General features: G+C 49.9%; 2 protein-coding genes across 3 annotated transcripts; one reads left to right on the plus strand and one right to left on the minus strand.

Annotated features, from left to right (window-relative positions):
* Positions 1–277: 277 nt before the first annotated feature.
* MED20 (mediator complex subunit 20) lies at positions 278–9,430 on the minus strand. The gene is made up of 4 exons (XM_065886161.1): positions 9,417–9,430; positions 6,179–6,333; positions 2,255–2,508; positions 278–493 (listed from the first exon to the last, which is right to left on the minus strand). Exons 1-4 carry the CDS (start codon positions 9,428–9,430, stop codon positions 278–280), a joined length of 639 nt encoding a protein of 212 aa, XP_065742233.1.
* Positions 9,431–9,633: 203 nt separating this feature from the next.
* BYSL (bystin like) lies at positions 9,634–19,781 on the plus strand. Of its 2 annotated transcripts, none has more exons than XM_065885405.1 (7): positions 9,634–10,233; positions 13,424–13,579; positions 16,083–16,221; positions 16,542–16,675; positions 17,266–17,426; positions 17,532–17,634; positions 18,133–19,781. In XM_065885405.1, exons 2-7 carry the CDS (start codon positions 13,488–13,490, stop codon positions 18,476–18,478), a joined length of 975 nt encoding a protein of 324 aa, XP_065741477.1. In that variant the 5' UTR covers positions 9,634–10,233; positions 13,424–13,487; the 3' UTR covers positions 18,479–19,781. The 2 variants fall into 2 exon arrangements, with proteins under 2 accessions (XP_065741477.1, XP_065741475.1); XM_065885403.1 differs by having other exon boundaries at positions 9,966–10,237; positions 18,133–18,478.
* The last annotated feature ends 69 nt before the right edge of the window (positions 19,782–19,850 follow it).

Below are 19,850 nucleotides of genomic sequence, written 5' to 3' on the forward strand. Positions count from 1 at the left end.
TTCCCCTAGAGCAGGAAAGCTCCAAACTTCTCCACTCTTCGTAATTACTATTCTTGAGGACAGGCCAAGTCCAGCTGAAACACCTGTCGGGGGCTGTGTGTGAGGGTCAGGGGAGGGGAGTCCAGAGCCCCAGAACGGAAGCCACAGCTGGGAACTAGAGAGGGAGGAAAACCTTCCCGTTTGGCCTGGGTTTCTGGGGTCCAGAGGCCTGAGGGTGCAGCACCTGCTCCTCCTGTGGAGTCCGCCTGGCGACAGCTCAGCGGGCAGCTGCCAGTCACTAACGGATCCCCGCCACCGGCACCTGCTGCTGCTTGCGGATCTTGTTGAAGAGTTCCATGTACTGGACCATGGTGTCCGCTGGGCTGTAGACAGCGTCGTGCCTGTTCCCAAACACAGTGGGAGCCCCTGGGGTGTGGCTGCCTAGAAAGCTCTGCAGGAACTCGAGCAGCAGGCTCCAGCAGTCGCTAGCTACCACACAGGGGCCATACTCCACCTGGGGACCAGAAGAACAGAGACGGAGGGTAAGCGAGGGCCAGGACAGGTCATCTGCTTCTCGTGCGCCTCTTGCCCCCCGTGCCCCTCTTCCCCAACCCTGAGGCAAAGACACACACCTTCTAGCACAGGGCTGCCCCGCAGGAAATATCCAACCCAAACACCAGGGATTCGATACACCCAGCATAGTTCCCTTTAGGCTCAGATAGTCTCATCTTGGGGTTATCAACCCACAGTCCTATGCACAAGACCCAGAAGCAGATTTAGGACCCTTTGAATTATCTCAGAACTATACAGTCCCAGCTATGCTGGATGCAGATTCATGGAGAGCTCAGGAAAATTCTGAGAGAGAAAATGAAGAGCAGGAGACTGAGTGTGTATGAGTGTGCGTGTGTGTGTGTGTGTGTGTGTGTGTGTGTGTGTGCTGGGGGGATCAGTAGAGGGTAAAGTAGACACATGCGCTCATAAGTCACTTCAAGACCAAACAATACTCCCTAAGTAGATAAAACCTGGGCTCTGACCCTAAGAAATAATTTCCCAACCCATGTGACAGGGGCCAAAGGACACATATCTTAGGCTTTCTCATTTTCCTTTCCTAATTTTTCACTGGAGAGATGGCCGGGGAAATTACTGGTAACCATAAGGAGAAACAAGTAAAGAAACAGCCAGGCTGTGTTTGTACTCAAAAGTTGGAAACGTGAAGGATAAACAGACTGGGTTTCCAGTGGGTCTCGGCAAATGAAAAGGGTCAGGAAATGAAAAGGGTCAGGAAATGAAAAGGGTCAGGAAATCCTGGCTCTAGAGGTCCTTGGAGTGTCATAGCAGTAATGACCACTAACGCCCTTTTCTTCAGTTGGGGTGCTCCTTAGGGCTGACCTATCCCCGGTTTCTATATTTTAAGTCCCTCCTTAAATGCTACTCCTGCAGGAGGCATCACAATCCCCAAAGTCAGCAGTGCTCTCTTTGGCCTGAACTCCCAGAGCAATCTGTGCCTTTTATGGCATTTCTTATAGACTAACTTCAAAAACAGTTTGTGTGTTTGGGCCTTGCTCTTTTACTAAATCGTCAATTTTCAAAAGGCAGGCCCTGTAGCTTACTTATTACTTTGGGGGGGACCATGGTAGATTGCAGACTCTCACTGGTCCCAAAGCCAGCTACTGACACACTCCGTCTTTGTCATTTTCAGTGTATACGTCAAAGATGAAGTCATCACACACACCATGAGAGTAGAGAGCATGTCAAAGGGAAAGGCACATCTTTGCTTCACAACTTTTTTGGCCGTGGCAGCTTGTGGGATCTTAGTTCCCTGACCAGGGATTGAACCCAGGTCCCAGCAGTAAAAGCACCGAATCCTAACCACTCGACCACCAGGGAATTCCCATGCTGCACAACTTTTCCACCTCCCAAAAGTTAACTGCACTGAAAGTTGCCCTGGTCTGCTCCAGTCCTTGTGATGGGTGACTGGTCCCTCCACATCAGAATTCACCTGCTCCCACCGCCCTCTCCGACCATCCCTCCCCTTCTCCAGCAAGTCAGCCTTCCTAAGCTCTCTACCTGCTGAGAACCCAGCTTCCCATTCCTATCTTGGGCTAGAGAGTCCCTGAGTGATTAAAGAAAGGGTAAAAGACGCAGGGAGAGGAAGCGCAGTGGCTCTGTGGACAGGAATCAGGTAGGTAGAAACATCTGTTTGCAATCAGGGGTCATGGAAATCTGCAGAGCCAGCCCCTTCAGCACATATGCTCCTATTTCACCGAGGTCTTACCTCCACGGAGATGCCTCGGGCACTGGGCCCCATTGTAACCGTGCCCACCTTCACTAGGAAGTCACAGTACTGGTAGCGGGTGCCCCGGGTCTCAATCTTGCTGGCCTTGGCACTCTGAAAAAAGCCCTTGAGCTTCACCATGAGCACATCAAAGTTGGTGTCAGCAACAAGGCAAGGGCCATTCTCAAAGAGGGCGAAGCAGCTCAAAGGGTACTCGGAATTGTGCATCACATACATCAGCTTCCCGGCCTGACCTGCAAGGGACGGAGATGCTACTCAGTATCAAGGCCTTCGTCAGCAAACCGCGGAGTAGAGTCCAATGCGCTGAACGAAGCCAGGTGGCAATCGAGCATCACCTCAACGGTCCTGGAGGGCGGTGGAGGGAAGCCCCTCGCCAACAGCCTTTTCCAGAGAAGAAGGGAGAGGAAAAGGTGGCATGTGATATAACCCACCCACTCTACAGAAAAAGGTGAGGGGCACATGGGGAACTTCGACAGTGGATAATGGTTTAATTCTTAAGTTGAGTGATGGGCTCACAGATGGATGATTAAGGATGATGACTAATAACTCAGAGAGGATTTACATATGGTCTTTTGTACAGACAGGTATCACATATTAAGGAAAATAAAAGTAACAGCATTTGAGCACACCAAATGAAGCAGCTGCTCTCTTTTCTGTCCATCCCTACCTTCCTTGGCCTCCTCCCTCTTTGAAACATAGGAAGTGGCCCCACAGAAGAGTATCTGAGCACGAGGCTGGAAAGGGAGGCCAGAGCCTTCTCTTCCATGCCCAAGTTCATTTAAAAAAATATATTTATTTGGGGCTTCCCTGGTGGCACAGTGGTTGAAAGTCCGCCTGCCGATGCAGGGGACACGGGCTCGTGCCCCGGTCCGGGAGGATCCTGCGTGCCGCGGAGCGGCTGGGCCCGTGAGCCATAGCCACTGAGCCTGTGCATCCAGAGCCTGTGCTCTGCAGCGGGAGAGGCCACAACAGTGAGAGGTCTGCGTACTGCAACAGGATGCGGACTTCTTAGCTGCGGCACGTGGGATCTAGTTCCCCAACCAGGGGTCCAACCCACAGCCCCTGCATTGGAAGGCAAAGTCTTAACCACTGGACTGCCAGGGAAGTCCCCGTGCCCAAGTTCAGACTTCACCCTGAAGGCAACGGGGAGCCTCTAGAGAATTTTAAGACATCTAGCCGGCTTGGGAAGCAAGCAGCACAACTACAGCACAAAGAACTCAGGATCTAGAATCACAAGATCCAGTTTCAAATCCCACTCACCCATTCCAGTTTCTGAGAAATGAGTTTTCTCACTGATTACTATAGGTTTCCTGCAAGAAGGAAGGAAAGCTGTATAGATTTTTAGTTAAGTAGAAAATGGAAGAAGGCAAAAAATGGGAAGCAAGGTTTGTTCACTACAAGAGTGAATGGACAGACTACCACAACCCCCAATATTTATTAAGTACTTAAACTATCCCCAACACTGTGCCAGGGTTTACGAGGCACACAAGCAGAGGGCTTGGCCCCTGGCCTCAAGAAGCTGACAATCTCACTAAAGATAGGTGGAAAACTCTTTAGAAGACCATAAAACGAAAGTGCTTGCCTGGGAGAGACCAGAAGTCTTGAGAAGGAAGGAAAGACTTCAGGGAAGGAAGTGATCAAAGTGGGCAAGAGTCAGCAGGAAAAACTTTCATGGAAAAACCAGGTTATGAAGAGAGGGTGGGATTCAGGCAGGGATGAGAGCACAGCGATGAGAAAGAGTGAGGAGACAGGTGGGGGGGCGCTGTGACCTCTACACAGGCCTCCACTGTGCTGCCGCTTCCTGAACACACCAGGCTCCACACCAGCCTCCCCCCACGCCCTCCCCACTGCCTGCTGCAAATTCACACCTTTCACCTGAGAAATCCAGTTCAAAACATTTCAACCCTCCAGTAAAAAGACATCCAAAGCCAATCTGGCATTCTGTTCCTGTGCAGATTCACTGTGATTACATGCTTAATTCACACTACGGGAGTCTGCAGGTGTTCTTACTGTCTCGAAAACAGTCGAAAGGCAACTAAAGATTTGGGTCGCAGATCAGCCTCACCAACCACCACTTGGGAACCTGTTAGAAATGCAACTTCTCCGCCCCACCCGCTACCTACTGGGTCAGAAACTCATGAGGGGTGGGCGGGTCGATCTGAGGGATAACAAGCCCGCCTTCCCACCCTCCAGGTGATGCTAACGCTAGTCAGTGTGAGAACTTCTGACCTAAAGGCACGGAGCCAGTAAAGCAGCAGAACCGGAACTCCAATCCAGGCCTTCTGAGCTCCTTCCATTCTACCCCACTGCCTGCTGAGAATGTGCTGTTTCTCCACCTAGACTGTAGTTCCTTGAAAGTAAAGGTCTGATGAGGAAAACAGAGCCCAGGCCAAAGAGCTTCTCAGAAGTAGCATGCTATCTTATGTCTATATACAAGTGTTTTGTTTTCCAAATGCTTTCATAACCGTTCTCTCTTTTGATTCTTTGTGTTCTTCCTATTGCAGTCAAAACACATGTTAACACTGCAATTTTACTGATGATGAAATTCAGTTCAGTTCTTAGCTACCATTTACTAGACATTTATTCCATGACAACCTTTGTTCTAAGTGCTTTGCATGTATTAACTTATTTAATTAGCACAACAACACTAGGAGGTAAATACTCTGATTATCTTCATTTTGCAGATAAGAGAACTGTATTGGGAAGGGTGCAAAAAACATAGCCCCCACCAGACAGTTTCATTAGAGGGGACTTAGTACAGGGAATGAAGTACAGGGGTTGGAAGAACTGAAAAATCAAATGGACTGGTGAAGCCACCCAAAGATTAGCAACACAGGGAGCCACTACCATCCCTGAGGCTGGAAGAAAAAAGAGAAGATGTGCTGTTACGAGAGCCAGGAACAAGGGCTGCTGAACAGGAGCTAGAACCAAGGAAGAAACAACAGCCAGAGACACAGCCCAAGGCAGAGGGAGAGGGAGAGAGAGACTGTGGACTCTCTTTCTTCCATCCTCAAATCTTCCCCCATGCCTCTCACTGGCCAAAGATAACTTACAGGAGGCCTTGCAAATGTAGCTTGCAGGAGAAGTGCAGGGAGTGGATCCCTGGGGAAACAGGCAAGTGACCAGCATAAGAACAGTCACAGGTTGCGGGAATAACCTAAAGTTGCAGTTAGTTGTGGCAGAGCCAGGACTCAGTTGTCTGGTTCCATGACCTAGGCTCTTAGTCACTGTGGAACCGTCCAAAATCAAGTTACTACAGAGCCAAGACTAAGAGAACCCAGGTTCCCTCCAAAAATCCTCTTTACCTCCCTAACATCACCAACCACAGCCCATCTCACCTTGAAATGCATTTAAAACAAAAGCTGTTTCACTGATCAAGGTTATGCTAAGGAGGTAGCCAAGGCCACTGGCTAGGTGTGGGAAACAGGAAGCCTTTCTACACAAGTTCCCAAAACTCTAAAGCTCCAGGAGAATCATATGCAAAGCCTTCTGAGCCTCAAAGGAGTCTTTCTCAATTTTAAGGGTGCATGAAGACCATCTGTGGAGCTTATTATAATGTAGATTATGACTGATTACCAGTCAGTCGGTAAGCGGGGGTGGGGGTGGGAGGGTGCGCCAGGAACCTGCACCTTTAACAAGTAACCCAGAGGATTTTGAGGCAATTCGTCGGTGACCAACACTCTGAGCAACACTGTTTTAAAAGTGCAAAGTGCAAAAAGACTACAACACAGGCCCAGTCTAAGAGATGAAGTCAAAAATTAATGAATTCGGAAACTCAAACTCATCTGCCGCATGTCCACGAATACCACCCTCAGCAGAAGAGCAGAAAGGTTTCAATGAACATGAATGTCTATTAACTCCACGCCAGGTTCCAGCCATCCCATAGACCCATCTCTCACTGACCTTGGCTGCCAAGGGTAGAGGCAGCCGTGTGGTAGGTCTCACAGTCCACACAAAATGTTCCTTGCTTCTCTGCTCCAAGCATCTCCAATTTCCGGGTCAGGAGCTCCACGGTCTGCTGGACACTCTTGCCCTCGGCCACGGGCATCTGGGACACACTGGAAGAGAGAGGACCAAAATCATCATGCATGTGTACTCATTAAGTCACTCACTCACCCGCAGAATCACAGCTCCTCAGGGCCAGTAGTTACCTTAGACACCATCAACCCAGACCTCCTCATTTTAAAGACAGGGAAACAGAGGCCCACAGTCCCCGAGAGCTTTGCTAAGAACCAGAGCAGGTCTCAGGACTCAGGTCTATGGAAACAGCATTTCCCGAGTGTGGTATGTGTGCCAATGTTTAAGAGAAGATTTTAGGTGGCATACAGACTGAGCATGCAGTAACGCTGAATTATACGACGAGAAAGGGATTTCCTCTGCGTTTCTTTCAGCTCTGACTACATCAAAGACAAAGCCTCAACTTGGGGTTATTATGTTTTTACCAACTCTCTAACACTTTGCACGTGGGCTGTCCAGCACAGCAGCCACAAGCCACGTGCGGCTATTTACACTTAAGTGAATAAAACAAATTAAAACTTCAACTCCTCAGCTGAACAGTACCCGCATTTCAAGGGCTCGACAGCCACACATGGCCGGGGGCTAGTGTACTGGGTAGTGCTGACACAGAACATTTCCATTGATGCAGAAAGTTCTAAGGATCCTGGGATCAAAGAGAAAGCAAGCCTCAAGTTTCTAATCTTTGGGAGTGAGAGGCAACAGTACGTACAAGAATTTAACCGAAACAATGAAACAAAAAGTTATTTCCAAGATTTCCTTCTATGGTGAGCGAAACTGGCTTCCCCTTTAGAGTGGTAGGAAACAAGCACTAACTATGTGCCATGCAGTGTCCAAAGGCCTTTAGATAAATTAACTCTTTGAATCTTCACATCAACCTTATAAGATATAATATTATTATCTCTTCATTGTCAATGAGGAAACTGAAGTACAGAGGGGTTGAATAACTCACACAAGGTCACAAAGCTTGGTGTGGTGTGGCGTGACCAAACTTCAAAGCCAGGCGAGCTGGCTCCATATCCGTGCTCTTAACCAGTCTACCAGAATGCTTCCCCAGGAATATAGTTGTCTGTTAAAATACTTTTAAGGAAAAGAAACAGAATCCAAAGAAGACATTAATAAATAATAGTTCAGGGGATTTCCCTGGTGGCACAGTGGTTAAGAATCCGCCTGTCAATGCAGGGGACACGGGTTCGAGCCCTAGTCCGGGCAGATCCCACATGCCGTGGAGCAACTAAGCCCATGCACCACAAATACTGAGCCTGCGCTCTAGAGCCTGCGAGCCACAATTACTGAGCCCGCGTGCCACAACTACTGAAGCCCGTGTGCCTACTGACGCCCACGTGCCTAGAGCCCGTGCTCTGCAACAAGAGAAGCCACCACAATGAGAAGCCCGCACAAGGCAATGAAGAGCAGCCCCCACTCACGGCAACTAGCGAAAGCCCACGCGCAGCAACGAAGACCCAATGCAGCCAAAATATAAATTAAATAAACAAATAAATAATAGTTCAAGTGCTACATGACAAAATAAAAATCATAAATACAGTCATACGTGGCTGAATTTGGGGAGACACTGCATTGCTTTATGATCAATCATAATCAACTAAATGAAGCTATAAAATTAGAGTCCTACTGTTGCTAAAAAATTGTCACTACTCTCCATCAGAAAAAGCACTGACAAGCAATGATGATGATGCTTATGTGCCTGCTTTTGAAATAAAAGAGAACCCCTGGGACTTCCCTGCCAGTCCAATGGTTAAGAATCTGCACTTCCAATGCAGGGGGCGAGGGTTCGATCCCTGGTAGGGGAACTAAGATCCCACATGGCACAGCGGAGGCCCCCCCAAAAAAAGAATCCCTAAGGTAATGCTACCGGGGTCAGAAGTCCTAGAAGCCTGAAAAAGTTGAGAAGCATCCCAACCGACAGAGAGCCCTTTCTCTCTGTCTGCCTTCTGCACTGGAAAGAACAGGGTTCCATGCCTCTGTGCAGCAAACTTTTTTTTTTTTTGGTTGAGCCCCGCGGCATACCAGATCTTAGTTCCGCGAACGTTCCGCAAACAGGGAGGCACGGAACTCTTAGTTTCCTGCAGTGGAAGCGTGGAGTCTTAACCACTGGACCGCCAGGGAAGTCCTCAGCAAACTTTTCGTTCACGTTCCTCACATCCTTCTTACACTAAAGGACTTCGAAGGAAACTCATGATGTCAACTGCAGGAAGCAAATGTGCAGTCCCCGACAAACCTGCAAGACCTGGGCTACCAGGAGGACGAGTTCCCACAGGCTCTTATATGAAAAGCCTAGAGCCACTGACTTCAGATACCCTGGCCTCTAGCCCTCTCTGACCAGAAAGATGCTCAAAATATGTATATATATATATATATATATATATATACATATATATATATAAAAGCCCTGAAATCTAGCATTTTGGAACTAATGCCTCCAAGAAAATTAGACCCATATTTTTCCCTGCCACACTGACTTATAACATGTTAGAGATAATAAGTCCATAGAAACTAAACCAACCATGTAATTAAACATAGTAAGAAACAGGTCCTGAAGAGGTGATGTACCTGGAATCCCAATCTCCTAATTCCCGATAGCTTCTTTTTTTCCCTCTAGACCCAAGATCTTAAAATGGCCAAACTAGGACCATACACAGGCTGGTGTAACCGCATTTAGTGGCTGTAGGGAGGGGCAGGCGAAAACCTTAAAAAGATACTGTCTGCCTGTTGCCTATCCCCCACCATCCAGCCCTGCCTGCAAATGGGTCCTAGTCCCGATATCCTACTTCCGACCCTAAAGTTCCACCCCGGGCAGTAGTATGGCCTCACGGGCAGCAAAACGTACCAAGAAAAAGGGAAGGAGGCACACGACAATTGATGGGTTCTTAAGATAAAACCTTTTACCTGCCGCCTTCCAGGAGGAAGGGGCGCATCTCCGAGGGAAAAGTCCCGCAGATTCCGCAGCCCTCACGGTGGCCCCCTCACCCACACAACACGAGGACATCTTGCTCAGCTCCCGGGGGGCGGCGGACCCTGGTCCCGATCCTCCTCCCGGGTACACTGGAGGTTCCGAGGGCCTTCAAGACCCCAAGACCCGCCCCCACAAAATCCCTTGAAGTCCTACCAAGTCACTCCCATGGTGTCGGGCCAGGATGATGGGAGGCTCAAACAACTGAAATGCAATACTCTCCGGCAGCTCACACGAGGTGAAGCAGCCCAGCTAATACAAGATCCAGAGCAGGGAGACGCTCCGGAAATAACGTAAAAACAGAACGCCCAGTCGTCTAGCTCACGAGGAAAAGGGGCGTGTCTAGGCGCCCCAGTGACGTCACTGCCTGACACCACCACCCCACGGCTTGCCGTTCGGGGAATTTCCGTTCGACTGGGAACACTGGGCCTAGATCCATGAAGCTAGGAAAGCGTGGCTCGGACTGCCACCACTTAGAGAAGCCAACATTAAATGCAATGAGTTTATTCGGGAGTCCAGCTCCAGGACCCGTGAGCTCTTTTAGGCGATGGGGCGGCGCTGGTGGCAGTCCCGGCCTCCCAACGCGAGGGGGCGCTGTGAGTTCCGTGTGGCATCTTGGGCGCTGGGAGGTTACTGCGCAAGCGCATTCAGGGGTTTTTCCTCCATCCACACGTGTGAAACTTGCCGGCAAGGCTCTCGAGAAAAATGCCCAAATTGAAGGCGGCTCGCGGGGCCGGGGGTCAGGAAAAGCATGCGCCCCTGGCCGAGCAAATCCTGGCTAGGGGCGCGGTGCGGGCAGGGGCCCGGGAAAAGCGACGGGGTCGTGGAACCGGAGAAGAGGAGGAAGAGTACGTGGGGCCCCGGCTGACCCGACGGATTTTGCAGCAAGCGCGGCAACAGCAAGAGGAGCTCGAGGCCGAGCATGGGACCGGGGGCAGGCCCGCGGCGCCGCGGGAGCGCACCACGCGGCTGGGTGAGTGGCCGGGGTGGGTACGAGGAAGAGGGTGGGTAGCTGGGGTGGATGGCTGAAAGGTTCCGGAGGGGGAATAGCTTGGAATAGAAAAACAGGGGGCCGTATTACACTCTTGCAAAGGTAATGGAATGGGACACCCAGCCCTGAGGTGGAATGAGGGTGGCCAGTGCCCTCCACTCCCACTCCTAGTTTTAGGCACTCGCTTTTAGGCACCCCCAAGGTTAGGCCAACAGGATGTGGTTGCTCACGCCACTAAGTTCTGCTAGTGTTTATCTATTTGTTCTGTAAATACTTATGGGACGTCTACTATGTACATTTCACTGTGCTAGGAGTTTAGATGGTTTAGGTAAAAAAGTAAACAAGATAGACGAATACCTGACTTCAGGATCTTACAATCTAGCCTAGGAGAGAGGCGATGAAATGGACAATTAGAATAATGCACTTCGTGATAAAGTGTAGTTTCTCTGATAACAATTGCATTGGTCTTGGGGGGTCAGGCTTCCCAGATTGCTTGGCCTTTGTGCTAAGACCTGAGAAGTGGGGAGTGCTCTGGGCACAAAGAACAATATTGATTAGGGGCTAAAGAGGGAGAGAGATTAATTAAAAGGTGGTCAATTTTTTTCTTATTAGGCTGGGAGTGTTGACCTCCAGGTTGCGTAATCTGTTTCTCAGCTGTCATCTTTCATTTGTCCTGTGAGCAGTATTCGCAATGGAACACTAGCCTCCTGACTACAGTATCTTGACTTGACTTCTAAGACATCACATACCGACCTGTTTTACAACTTCCTCACCTCTCAGTAGCCTTTGCTGGCTCCTCTTTTGCCACCAATCTCTTGCAGTGGCATAGGGTTCCATCCTTGGACCTCTCGTCTTCACTTCTGTTCACTGCTCTGGTGCTATCATCAGTTTCCAGGTTTAAATACCATGTATTTGGTAACTGCTTCCCAGTTCATATTCTAGCCCTGATCTTTTCCATGAAACCCAGATTCTTATATTTCAGCTACCTCTTCAGCCTCTCCAGCGTGAAGTCTGAGACATCTCAAATTTCACATGTCCAGAACAGAAATCCTGACCATCTTGCCAAACCTCCACCCACAGTCTACTTCGTCTCAGTTAATGGCATGATGTCCTTCCATTTGCTCCAGACAGAAACCTTGGACCTCTTCCTCACTCCACGTCTGATCTATTAGGAAGTCCTGTTGACTCTACCTTAAAAATATATCCAGAATCAGATCACTTCTCACCATCTGGGAGCAGCATCCTGTTCAAACCACCATGATCTCTCACCTGGATGATTGCAGTAGCCTGCTAATTAGTATCCCATACCCGCTACAGTCCACTCAGCTCCACAGCTCGAGGATTACAGTGGTCTACAAAGACCTGTGTGATCTACGCCTTTTGTCAGTCTGACCTTTTCTGCTTCCCCTAGGCCTGCTCTGAGCATTCCATTAAAAATTGCAACACCCCCACCTCTGTCTCCACACTCCAGCTTCTCTCTTCTGCTACGTTTCTTTTGTCGTGGCATTTGTCTTTTTTAAACGTAATATATGTCATATTAGTTCATCGTCTGTTTCCGCCATTAGAATGTAAGCTCTGTAAGGGCAGAATGTTTTTGTTTCTCTTGTTCGCTTATATTCCAGCACCCAGAACAGTGCCTCACTTATAGCAGACACTCGTTTGCTGAATGAATGATGGTGAGGTAGGTCAGAGCGAGAGCTACAAACGACTTGTAGGCTGCCCTAAAGACGATGGGGAGCTATTGGAGACTATGGGGACCAGTTAGGGGATTGTCGAATTAATCCAGGCAACAGGTGATAACTGACCTAGGCTTTGACGGGGGCGTGAAGGCTTTAAGAGGGATTCTGTGAGGTACAATGGAATAGGACTTGGTAATTGATTGGATGTTTTGAGTGAGGGCAGGGGACAAGGCAGGCCTGCTGCCCAGGCTCTCGCTTAGTATTGGCTGGATGGTGGTGCTATTTACTTAGATGTGGAACACAGTGAGTAGTGTAGACCTAGGAGGGAAAGGGAGTGAGTGTGGTTGACGACAGGTGAAGGTTGAAGTGCCTGTGGGTCATCCATGACCCAGCTCTACAGGAGGCAGCTGGAGTTAGGGTCTGGAGCAAAGGGAGGTCCACCTACAGGTACAGATTTGGGAGTTGTTAGCATGTGGAGACAAAAGATCTAGTATGCGTTCCCCTCCCCCCTTGTTTAGCTTTTATCACACAGTCTCTGTTCTTAATGACCTGTTCACGTGTAGCGTTTTATCTCCCCACTTAGATTATTACCTCCCTTTTCAGACGCCCAGCCAGCTGTAGTCTTCTGATAATCGGTTATTCAGATGGGTTGGTCTGTTGAAATCTGAACTCACTGCCCGGCCTCACTTTACCCATCTAGCCTTATTTCTTGCAACTGTCTACACTCTTGGGTTTTTTTTTTTTTAACCATTGATTATACACTTTTAAATTCTTATTTATTTATTTATTGGCCGCACCATGCAGCTTGCAAGATCTTAGTTCGGGGATTGAACCCTCGCCCTCGGCAGTGAGAGCGCAGAGTGCTAACCACTGGACCACCAGGGAATTCCCAACAGACACTCTTGTAACGAAGCCCTCTTGCCAGTGTTGTTACCCAGGTCTGGAAAACACTCCTTCATTTCCCATATTGCCTATCCAGAGCCTAACCATCCTCTGCACTCATCATGTTCTGGGTGCCTGTGGTACATACCATTTCTGCCACTCATTTTGGCACATAATCAAGCCCTACCATGCGTGTAAAAGAGGTGAAGAATGCACAGTCTAGACCTAGATTGCCTGCCTTAGGCAAGTCACTTACCTTTCCTGTGCTTCAGCATCCCCATCTGAAACTGGGTATAATCATAGTACCTATTTCTTGGGTTTATGATGGTTACGTACAGTGTTTAGAAGAGTTCGTGCTATATAACTGAGTATAGTGTGTTAACTATTATTTACTACTATCGCTGTCTCATTGGTTCATACGTGTACATTTTGTTTCTCAAGCAAGACTGTGCGCCCCCCGGGGACTGGAAGGTAGCATTTGCATCACCTGTTTCACTTTGCACGTCTGTGTCTATTACAAGCCAGCCCTGGACCATATACGTGATGGTTAACCTCTGAATTCCTAAGCCATCGCTTACCTTGCTCACCCATTTCATCTCCCCTCTTCTGAGTCCAGGAGTGCCACAGGATGGATCAGATGACGAGGAGTGGCCCACTCTGGAGAAGGCTGCCACCATGACAGGGCCAGACTACCACGCAGAGGTGGTTGTGGACCCCGAGGATGAGCGGGCCATTGAGATGTTCATGAACAAGAACCCTCCTGCCAGGTAGGGCTGGCATGGCCTGGGATTTGGGAGAGTGGATCCTGGTAGCAACTTTATAGAGAAGAAACTTTATATGCAGAGAAGCATGTGTCCTGGCAGTGTTTTGATTCCACACCTTTGGGAAGGGCCTGAGCATTGCGAGTTGTGGGGAACCGCCTTGACAAAAGTGGCCCATCCTCAAAGGACTGTTCTTAATGAGAATGACCCAGACTCAAAATACCTCCTCCCCCCTCTGTCTGCCTGCCTTAGAACTGCCTGGATTACCTGGGCAAACAGTTGCAGGCCTTGTTCTCTCTCTGGGTGATCTGTCCCATTGCATTTGGTCTTGGTATGCTCAGTTTTCTTAGTGGTGAGCTCAGTTTCCTTGGCCACATCTTTTTCATACCCTAAGCTTCATTTTATCCAGGGTTTTCCAGCCCCAGCTTGTATCCACTAGATACCAGTAGTGACCGTCCCCCCAGCTGTAATAATCAAAAATTGTCTCCAGACGTTGCCAGATGTCCCCCAGGGGGCAAATGCACCCCACAGTTAGAACCACTACCTCATTCTCATCTGTAGTACATGCTAGGTCCAAAACATGCAGGCTTTTAAGCTCCTGTGTTCAAACTCCGGAGCCCGTGGATTTTGGCCCAGGAGAGGGGAGTCTAGGATAAGGGCCCTCGACCAGTTCATTCTGACCATGTGATGTTAATGTGACATTGTTCTTGGTTCTTCAGGTTCTTGGGTTCACGCATGTCTCATTGCTAGTAATACCGTGGGAAGGCAGGGAGGCTGAACGACAAGTTCCATGGCCGTGTATTTGAGAGGCAGAATGAAGCTGTGAGCCCCTTTCCCAGTGTGACGCGCAGCAGCTGAGGTGGATGTTCCAAAGTGCGTGCTGGTCCCACCAGAGAGCCTCTCAGGTTCCCAGCCAGCGGCTGTAACTCCTCTTTCGCAGCCCATTCTGACAAGCTTGGCAAGATGGTTTTCCAGCTTGTTGTCAACAGAAAAGTAAAGCTACTAGGAACAGGGGCTCCTGACGGTCTTGAGGGGTGACAGCTGGCATCTTCAGAGAGCAGGCTAGACCCACGTGAGCTCAACAGTCAGAGGCCATTTAGTTTGGGGGGCACATACGTACTGTAAGGTGCCTGACCTTCAGAACCTGAAAGACCAGGCTTTGACTCTTTCCCCTACTCTTGAGCTGTGCGACCTTGGGTGAGTTACTAACCCCTCTGCATATCGGTTCCCATGTCTGAGTAATGGGAATAACAATACCTCGCGTGGGTGTCACACGGACAGTGTGAGGGCACATCTGGAAAGGCCTGCCCTTGGAAGACAGGAGCCATGTTTGTTTTGTTTTGTTTTAATTAATTTTTATTGGAGTATAGTTGCTTTACAAGGTTGTGTTAATTTCTACTGTACAGCAAAGTGAATCAGCTATATGTGTACATATATCCCCTCTTTTTTGCGTTTCCTTCCCATTTAGGTCACCACAGAGCATTGAGTAGAGTTCCGTGTGCTATACAGTAGGTTCTCATTAGTTATCTTTTTTTTTTTTTTTTTTTTTTTTTTTTTGCGGTACACGGGCCTCTCACTGTTGTGGCCTCTCCCGTTGCGGAGCACAGGCTCCGGACGCGCAGGCTCAGCGGCCATGGCTCACGGGCCCAGCCGCTCCGTGGCATCTGGGATCTTCCCGGACCGCGGCACGAACCCGTGTCCCATGCATCGGCAGGCGGACTCTCAACCACTGCGCCACCAGGGAAGCCCTAGTTATCTATTTTAAGGAGCCATTTTAAATAGACTTCAGCAGACCCTGAAGACACCTTTATTGCACCAAAGCCCAATGTAATGATAATTCTGAATCATCACAGTCTGATTGTGCTTAAGGAGGCTGGGAAAAAAAGATCTTTCACCTTGGACCCCTTTCCATAAACTTTAATAAATTAAAAGGGGGGTAAGTGTGTGCCATCGTCTCTCCCTAATGATCCCAGCCACCAGAAATCTCGGTATATAACTGAGGTGCGTCTGGTACTCTGGAGAGGCCAGACCAGGGTTTTATAACCGCACAGTCCTCAGCACAGTGGCAGCATCTGGTGGATGTGTTTGAAATAGGAGCACTTGTCATGAACTCATTACTACTATCGCTGATAGTTCCAAGTAGAGTACACTAACTTTTTTACTCTAACTTTTTTACTCCTCATGTTGACTTTACGAGACTTTACGAGAGTAGGTACTGTTGTTATCCCTGTTCTACGGGGGAGGGAGCAGAGGAGCCAGGACCTGAACCCAGGCAGGTTGACTTCAGAGGCTGGGTTCCTCGCCTCCACACAGACTGTCAGCTCCATCCTGAGCTGAATGACTGACTGCCAGGTCTTCTGTGCTGGGTTGTTGGGCCCAGAGGGGACTGAGGTCACGTGTCCCAACAAGATTGCAAGTTTGTCGGGGCTCTCAAGGGACTGCGTGGGGAGTCAAGAGCTTCCTGGACTGAGAGCACGGCACTCCCACCCATTCCCTCCCTTTCTCCCAGACGCACCCTAGCTGACATCATCATGGAGAAGTTAACTGAGAAGCAGACGGAAGTCGAGACGGTCATGTCCGAGGTGTCAGGCTTCCCTGTGCCCCAGCTGGACCCCCGGGTCCTGGAGGTCTACAGAGGGGTCCGGGAGGTAAGAGCTGAGAGGAGAGCTGTGATGGGACTCCCTCACAGGGGCTTTGGGTGCCCACATCTCTCGTAGAAATAAGGCCCGGTGGCTGAGAGCGGGCTCAGGGGTCAGAGTGCATGGCTCCAGGGTCCTGCTCTCCTCCTTACTTGACTCTCTGGTCTCAGTTTCCCCACTGGAAAATGAGGATGATAATAGCACCTCCTCACAGGGTGGTTGTGAGGATTAAGTGAGTTAATGTATGAAAGGCACCCAGACAAGTGCCTGGCACCTGGTAAACATTGTGTATGTTCATGACGATGATGATTTTATTGTCTCATCATCAGGTGTTGTCTAAGTACCGCAGTGGGAAACTGCCCAAGGCATTTAAGATCATCCCTGCCCTCTCCAACTGGGAGCAAATCCTCTACGTCACAGAGCCTGAGGCCTGGACCGCTGCTGCCATGTACCAAGCCACGAGGTAGAGCAGATGGGGGTCAGGGCTGCTTTGGGTCTGTAGGGAAGGGCTGGGTGTGGGAAGGACAGGCTTCCCTTCCCTTTGCCATTACATCCTAGCTTTGCCCCCACAGCGCTGTCTTATGCTTCTTTATGTCATCATTTTCCCAGCTTTTTCTGTTTCCTGTTTTGGAGCCGAGACCCTGTTAAGAATATCCTGTGATGAGTTTCCAGGGGAGAGGCTCAAAACTACAAGGATACAACCCTAGGGTGTCAGGGTGGCCTCAAAAGTCTGTGGCTCCCCAGGCATGCACAAGTCCCTGGTGACAGCAGGACAGAGGGGACCCATGATGGAGAGGGGAAGGTGAACAGCTGGGTACCTGTCTGCCTGGGAGAGCTCTGGCTCACCCCAAAGACAGACAGTGTTCACCCTGTTTGGGTACATCTCGTAGCCCCTCCTGTTCCCTCTCTCATCTGACCTGGGTGTTGCATGCACCCAGCTCGCTTCACACACCCTCCGATCTCTTGCATGTACCATCCACGTTGATATTTAAAAGGCCAGCTCCAGACTATCAGGTGACCTGGGATCTCCCCCCTTTCCTCCAAAAACACTAGGATTTTCGCCTCTAACCTAAAGGAACGTATGGCCCAGCGCTTCTATAACCTGGTCCTGCTCCCCCGGGTGCGAGATGACATTGCTGAGTACAAGCGACTCAACTTCCACCTCTACATGGCACTGAAGAAGGCTCTATTCAAGCCTGGAGCCTGGTTTAAAGGTGGGAACCCAGGAGGCACTTACGAAAGGGAGGGGCTGGAGCTCCTGCAGTACCTCCTTTCTCTCACTCTGGGCTTAGAGTGACTGCCCTTCTGCCCCTCCCCAGGCATCCTGATCCCGCTGTGCGAGTCGGGCACCTGTACCCTCCGGGAAGCCATCATCGTGGGCAGCATCATCACCAAGTGCTCCATCCCTGTGTTGCACTCCAGGTAGTGTCGGTGGGGGTGGAGGACCACTGGTTGGCGGATTTCCGCCCGGCAGAGTCCCAGGACTGGGGATGGGTGGGGGGCAGAGTGGGGAAGGAGCTAAGCATAGCCCTGGGTTTGCAGCTCATTTAAGCCAGTGGGTGTACCGTTACTCCACAAGAATGTCAGTCCCACAGGAACAAGGTCCCAGGGCCTGGCACATGGTGGGTGCTCAGTAAATAGTTGAATGAATGAAAGAATGGGGCACATGGGAAGAAAGTAAGTTAGGGGTGGAGATCTCAGGACGTTTGGACCTATTCTAGTTGAATACTGAGACAAGCAGTCTGAGCCAGACGTGGGGATTTGGCGTGAGTCAGCGTAGTGCTGGTAACTGGAGTCCAGGGAGTGAGATAGGGGAGGTGAAAAGAATGCCGGAGATTCCCCCTTTAGGGATAGCACAGTGTAAGGGCCAGAAAAGGAGAAGCCTTCCTCCAGCGTTTCCCTCCCTCCCTTCCCCACTAGTGCAGCCATGCTGAAAATCGCAGAGATGGAGTACAGCGGTGCCACCAGCATCTTCCTGAGGCTGCTGCTGGATAAGAAGTACGCGTTGCCCTACCGGGTGCTGGACGCCTTGGTCTTCCACTTCCTGGGTTTCCGGACGGAGAAGCGTGAGCTGCCTGTGCTCTGGCACCAGTGCCTCCTGACTTTGGTCCAGCGCTACAAGGCTGACCTGGCCACAGAGCAGAAGGAGGCCCTCCTGGAACTGCTTCGGCTGCAGCCCCATCCCCTGCTGTCCCCCGAGATCAGGCGTGAGCTTCAGAGTGCCATCCCCCGAGATGTAGAAGATGTTACCATCACCATGGAGTGACGAAGCAGTGCTCGTCCTGGTCTGCAGGGCATGGGAGGACACCAGGATCCCTGCTGCTGACTAAAGGTGACACTGAGCCTTTATAGCTGAAGACCCAGTTCAGGGCCATGAGAGGTCACGGGCCTCTGATTCCCCAGTTCCTGACAGGGAGAACTGAGTCTGGCCGGCTCTCTCTTCCATTCTAGGCCTGCATCCCTGCTCAGTTCTGGGACCTGACTTGAAACTCCACAGCCTAACAGTCCCACTTGCCAGCTGGGGGTTGGAGTGGGTACTTTCTCTCAGGCTGTTGTGTTGGTTCACTGGGAGGTAGATAAAAACAAAAGGCAGGTATTTATTGAACTTCAGTGTTTTGATGTGGTGGATGGAGATCTTTCTGCTTTCCCTCTTTTGTGGAGGTGGGCACTGCATCCCTGCTCCTGTGTAGCAGTGGTTTCTTCCCCGGTTTACATGGGAGCCGTGCCCCCCTCAGACAAGTTTGTTTCTCGAGGCTGTACCCACCCTGCCCGCCCCTAGAGGGCACAGCCTTTGCCTTCCCCTGACAAAGCCTACTTTGGGAGAATGCCAGCAACCAGGAGGTTGTTCACAAGATGGTCTCAGCTGTGGTTGGAAGAGCTAGGAGAAAGCACCTAGAGGGAAGTGGAGATACAGAGGCGAGAAAGGTCAAGCCCGGGGTCACCACCAGACCAGTTCCCTAACTTTCTTAGCTAATGAAAGCTTTAGACCATGGGTTGGCAAACCAGGGTCACATGCCTGTTTCCTTATGGCCCGTGAGCTAAGAATTTTTACATTTTTGAATGGCTAGGGAAAAAATTGAAAGAAGGGTATTTTGTGATAGGTGAAGATTATATGAAATTCAGATTTCAGTGTCCATAAATAAAGTTTTATTGAGATGCAGCCACACCCATCCATTTCCAGGTTCTCTCTGGCTGCTTTCATGCCACAGCAGCAGAGGCGAGCACAGTCTGGCTAGAACCCTTGTTACGTGCTTTGGCAAACGTGAATTTGTTCCAGCCTAATTACTGTATTTGGGAGGAATTTGATCATAAAGCAAATTTCACATTTATATGCAGTTTTGTCTTTGAGAAACACTAGGTGAAAGCAGAAAACTGTACCCGGCTGAGCTGAGCCAGATGATACACACAATGCACATACCTCAGACATGTGCTAGCAACACCAGTTCACCTTGCGGGTTGGTACCACACCCACATCTGGTGTCACAACCCGCCTTCCACATCCTTCCGACCTCCACTTCCACAGCAGACTTCAGGTGTTGTTTGTTTTTCAAGATAAAGGGCCATGTTTACTGCAGTATGTGTTTTTAACCATTTAATGTGTAAAAGGACTCTCTTTCCTCTTTTTAAAAGACAAGTAT

This window comes from Phocoena phocoena, chromosome 10 (genome assembly GCF_963924675.1).
Source record: "Phocoena phocoena chromosome 10, mPhoPho1.1, whole genome shotgun sequence".
NCBI classification, from domain to species: domain Eukaryota; kingdom Metazoa; phylum Chordata; class Mammalia; order Artiodactyla; family Phocoenidae; genus Phocoena; species Phocoena phocoena.

What these genes read in the sequence shown, in the direction of transcription:
- MED20 (XM_065886161.1), bottom strand. An exon ending in CTCTACCCTTGGCAGCCAAG is followed by an intron (nt 2,509 to 6,178) that starts GTCAGTGAGAGA and finishes CGTCCCTTGCAG; the next exon opens with GTCAGGCCGGGAAGCTGATG. An exon ending in CCCGAGGCATCTCCGTGGAG is followed by an intron (nt 494 to 2,254) that starts GTAAGACCTCGG and finishes TCTGGTCCCCAG; the next exon opens with GTGGAGTATGGCCCCTGTGT.
- BYSL (XM_065885403.1), top strand. Translation starts at nt 9,966, where the DNA reads ATGCCCAAATTGAAGGCGGCTCGCGGGGCCGGGGGTCAGGAAAAGCAT. An exon ending in CGCACCACGCGGCTGGGTGA is followed by an intron (nt 10,238 to 13,423) that starts GTGGCCGGGGTG and finishes CCCTCTTCTGAG; the next exon opens with TCCAGGAGTGCCACAGGATG. An exon ending in ATCCCTGTGTTGCACTCCAG is followed by an intron (nt 17,635 to 18,132) that starts GTAGTGTCGGTG and finishes CTTCCCCACTAG; the next exon opens with TGCAGCCATGCTGAAAATCG.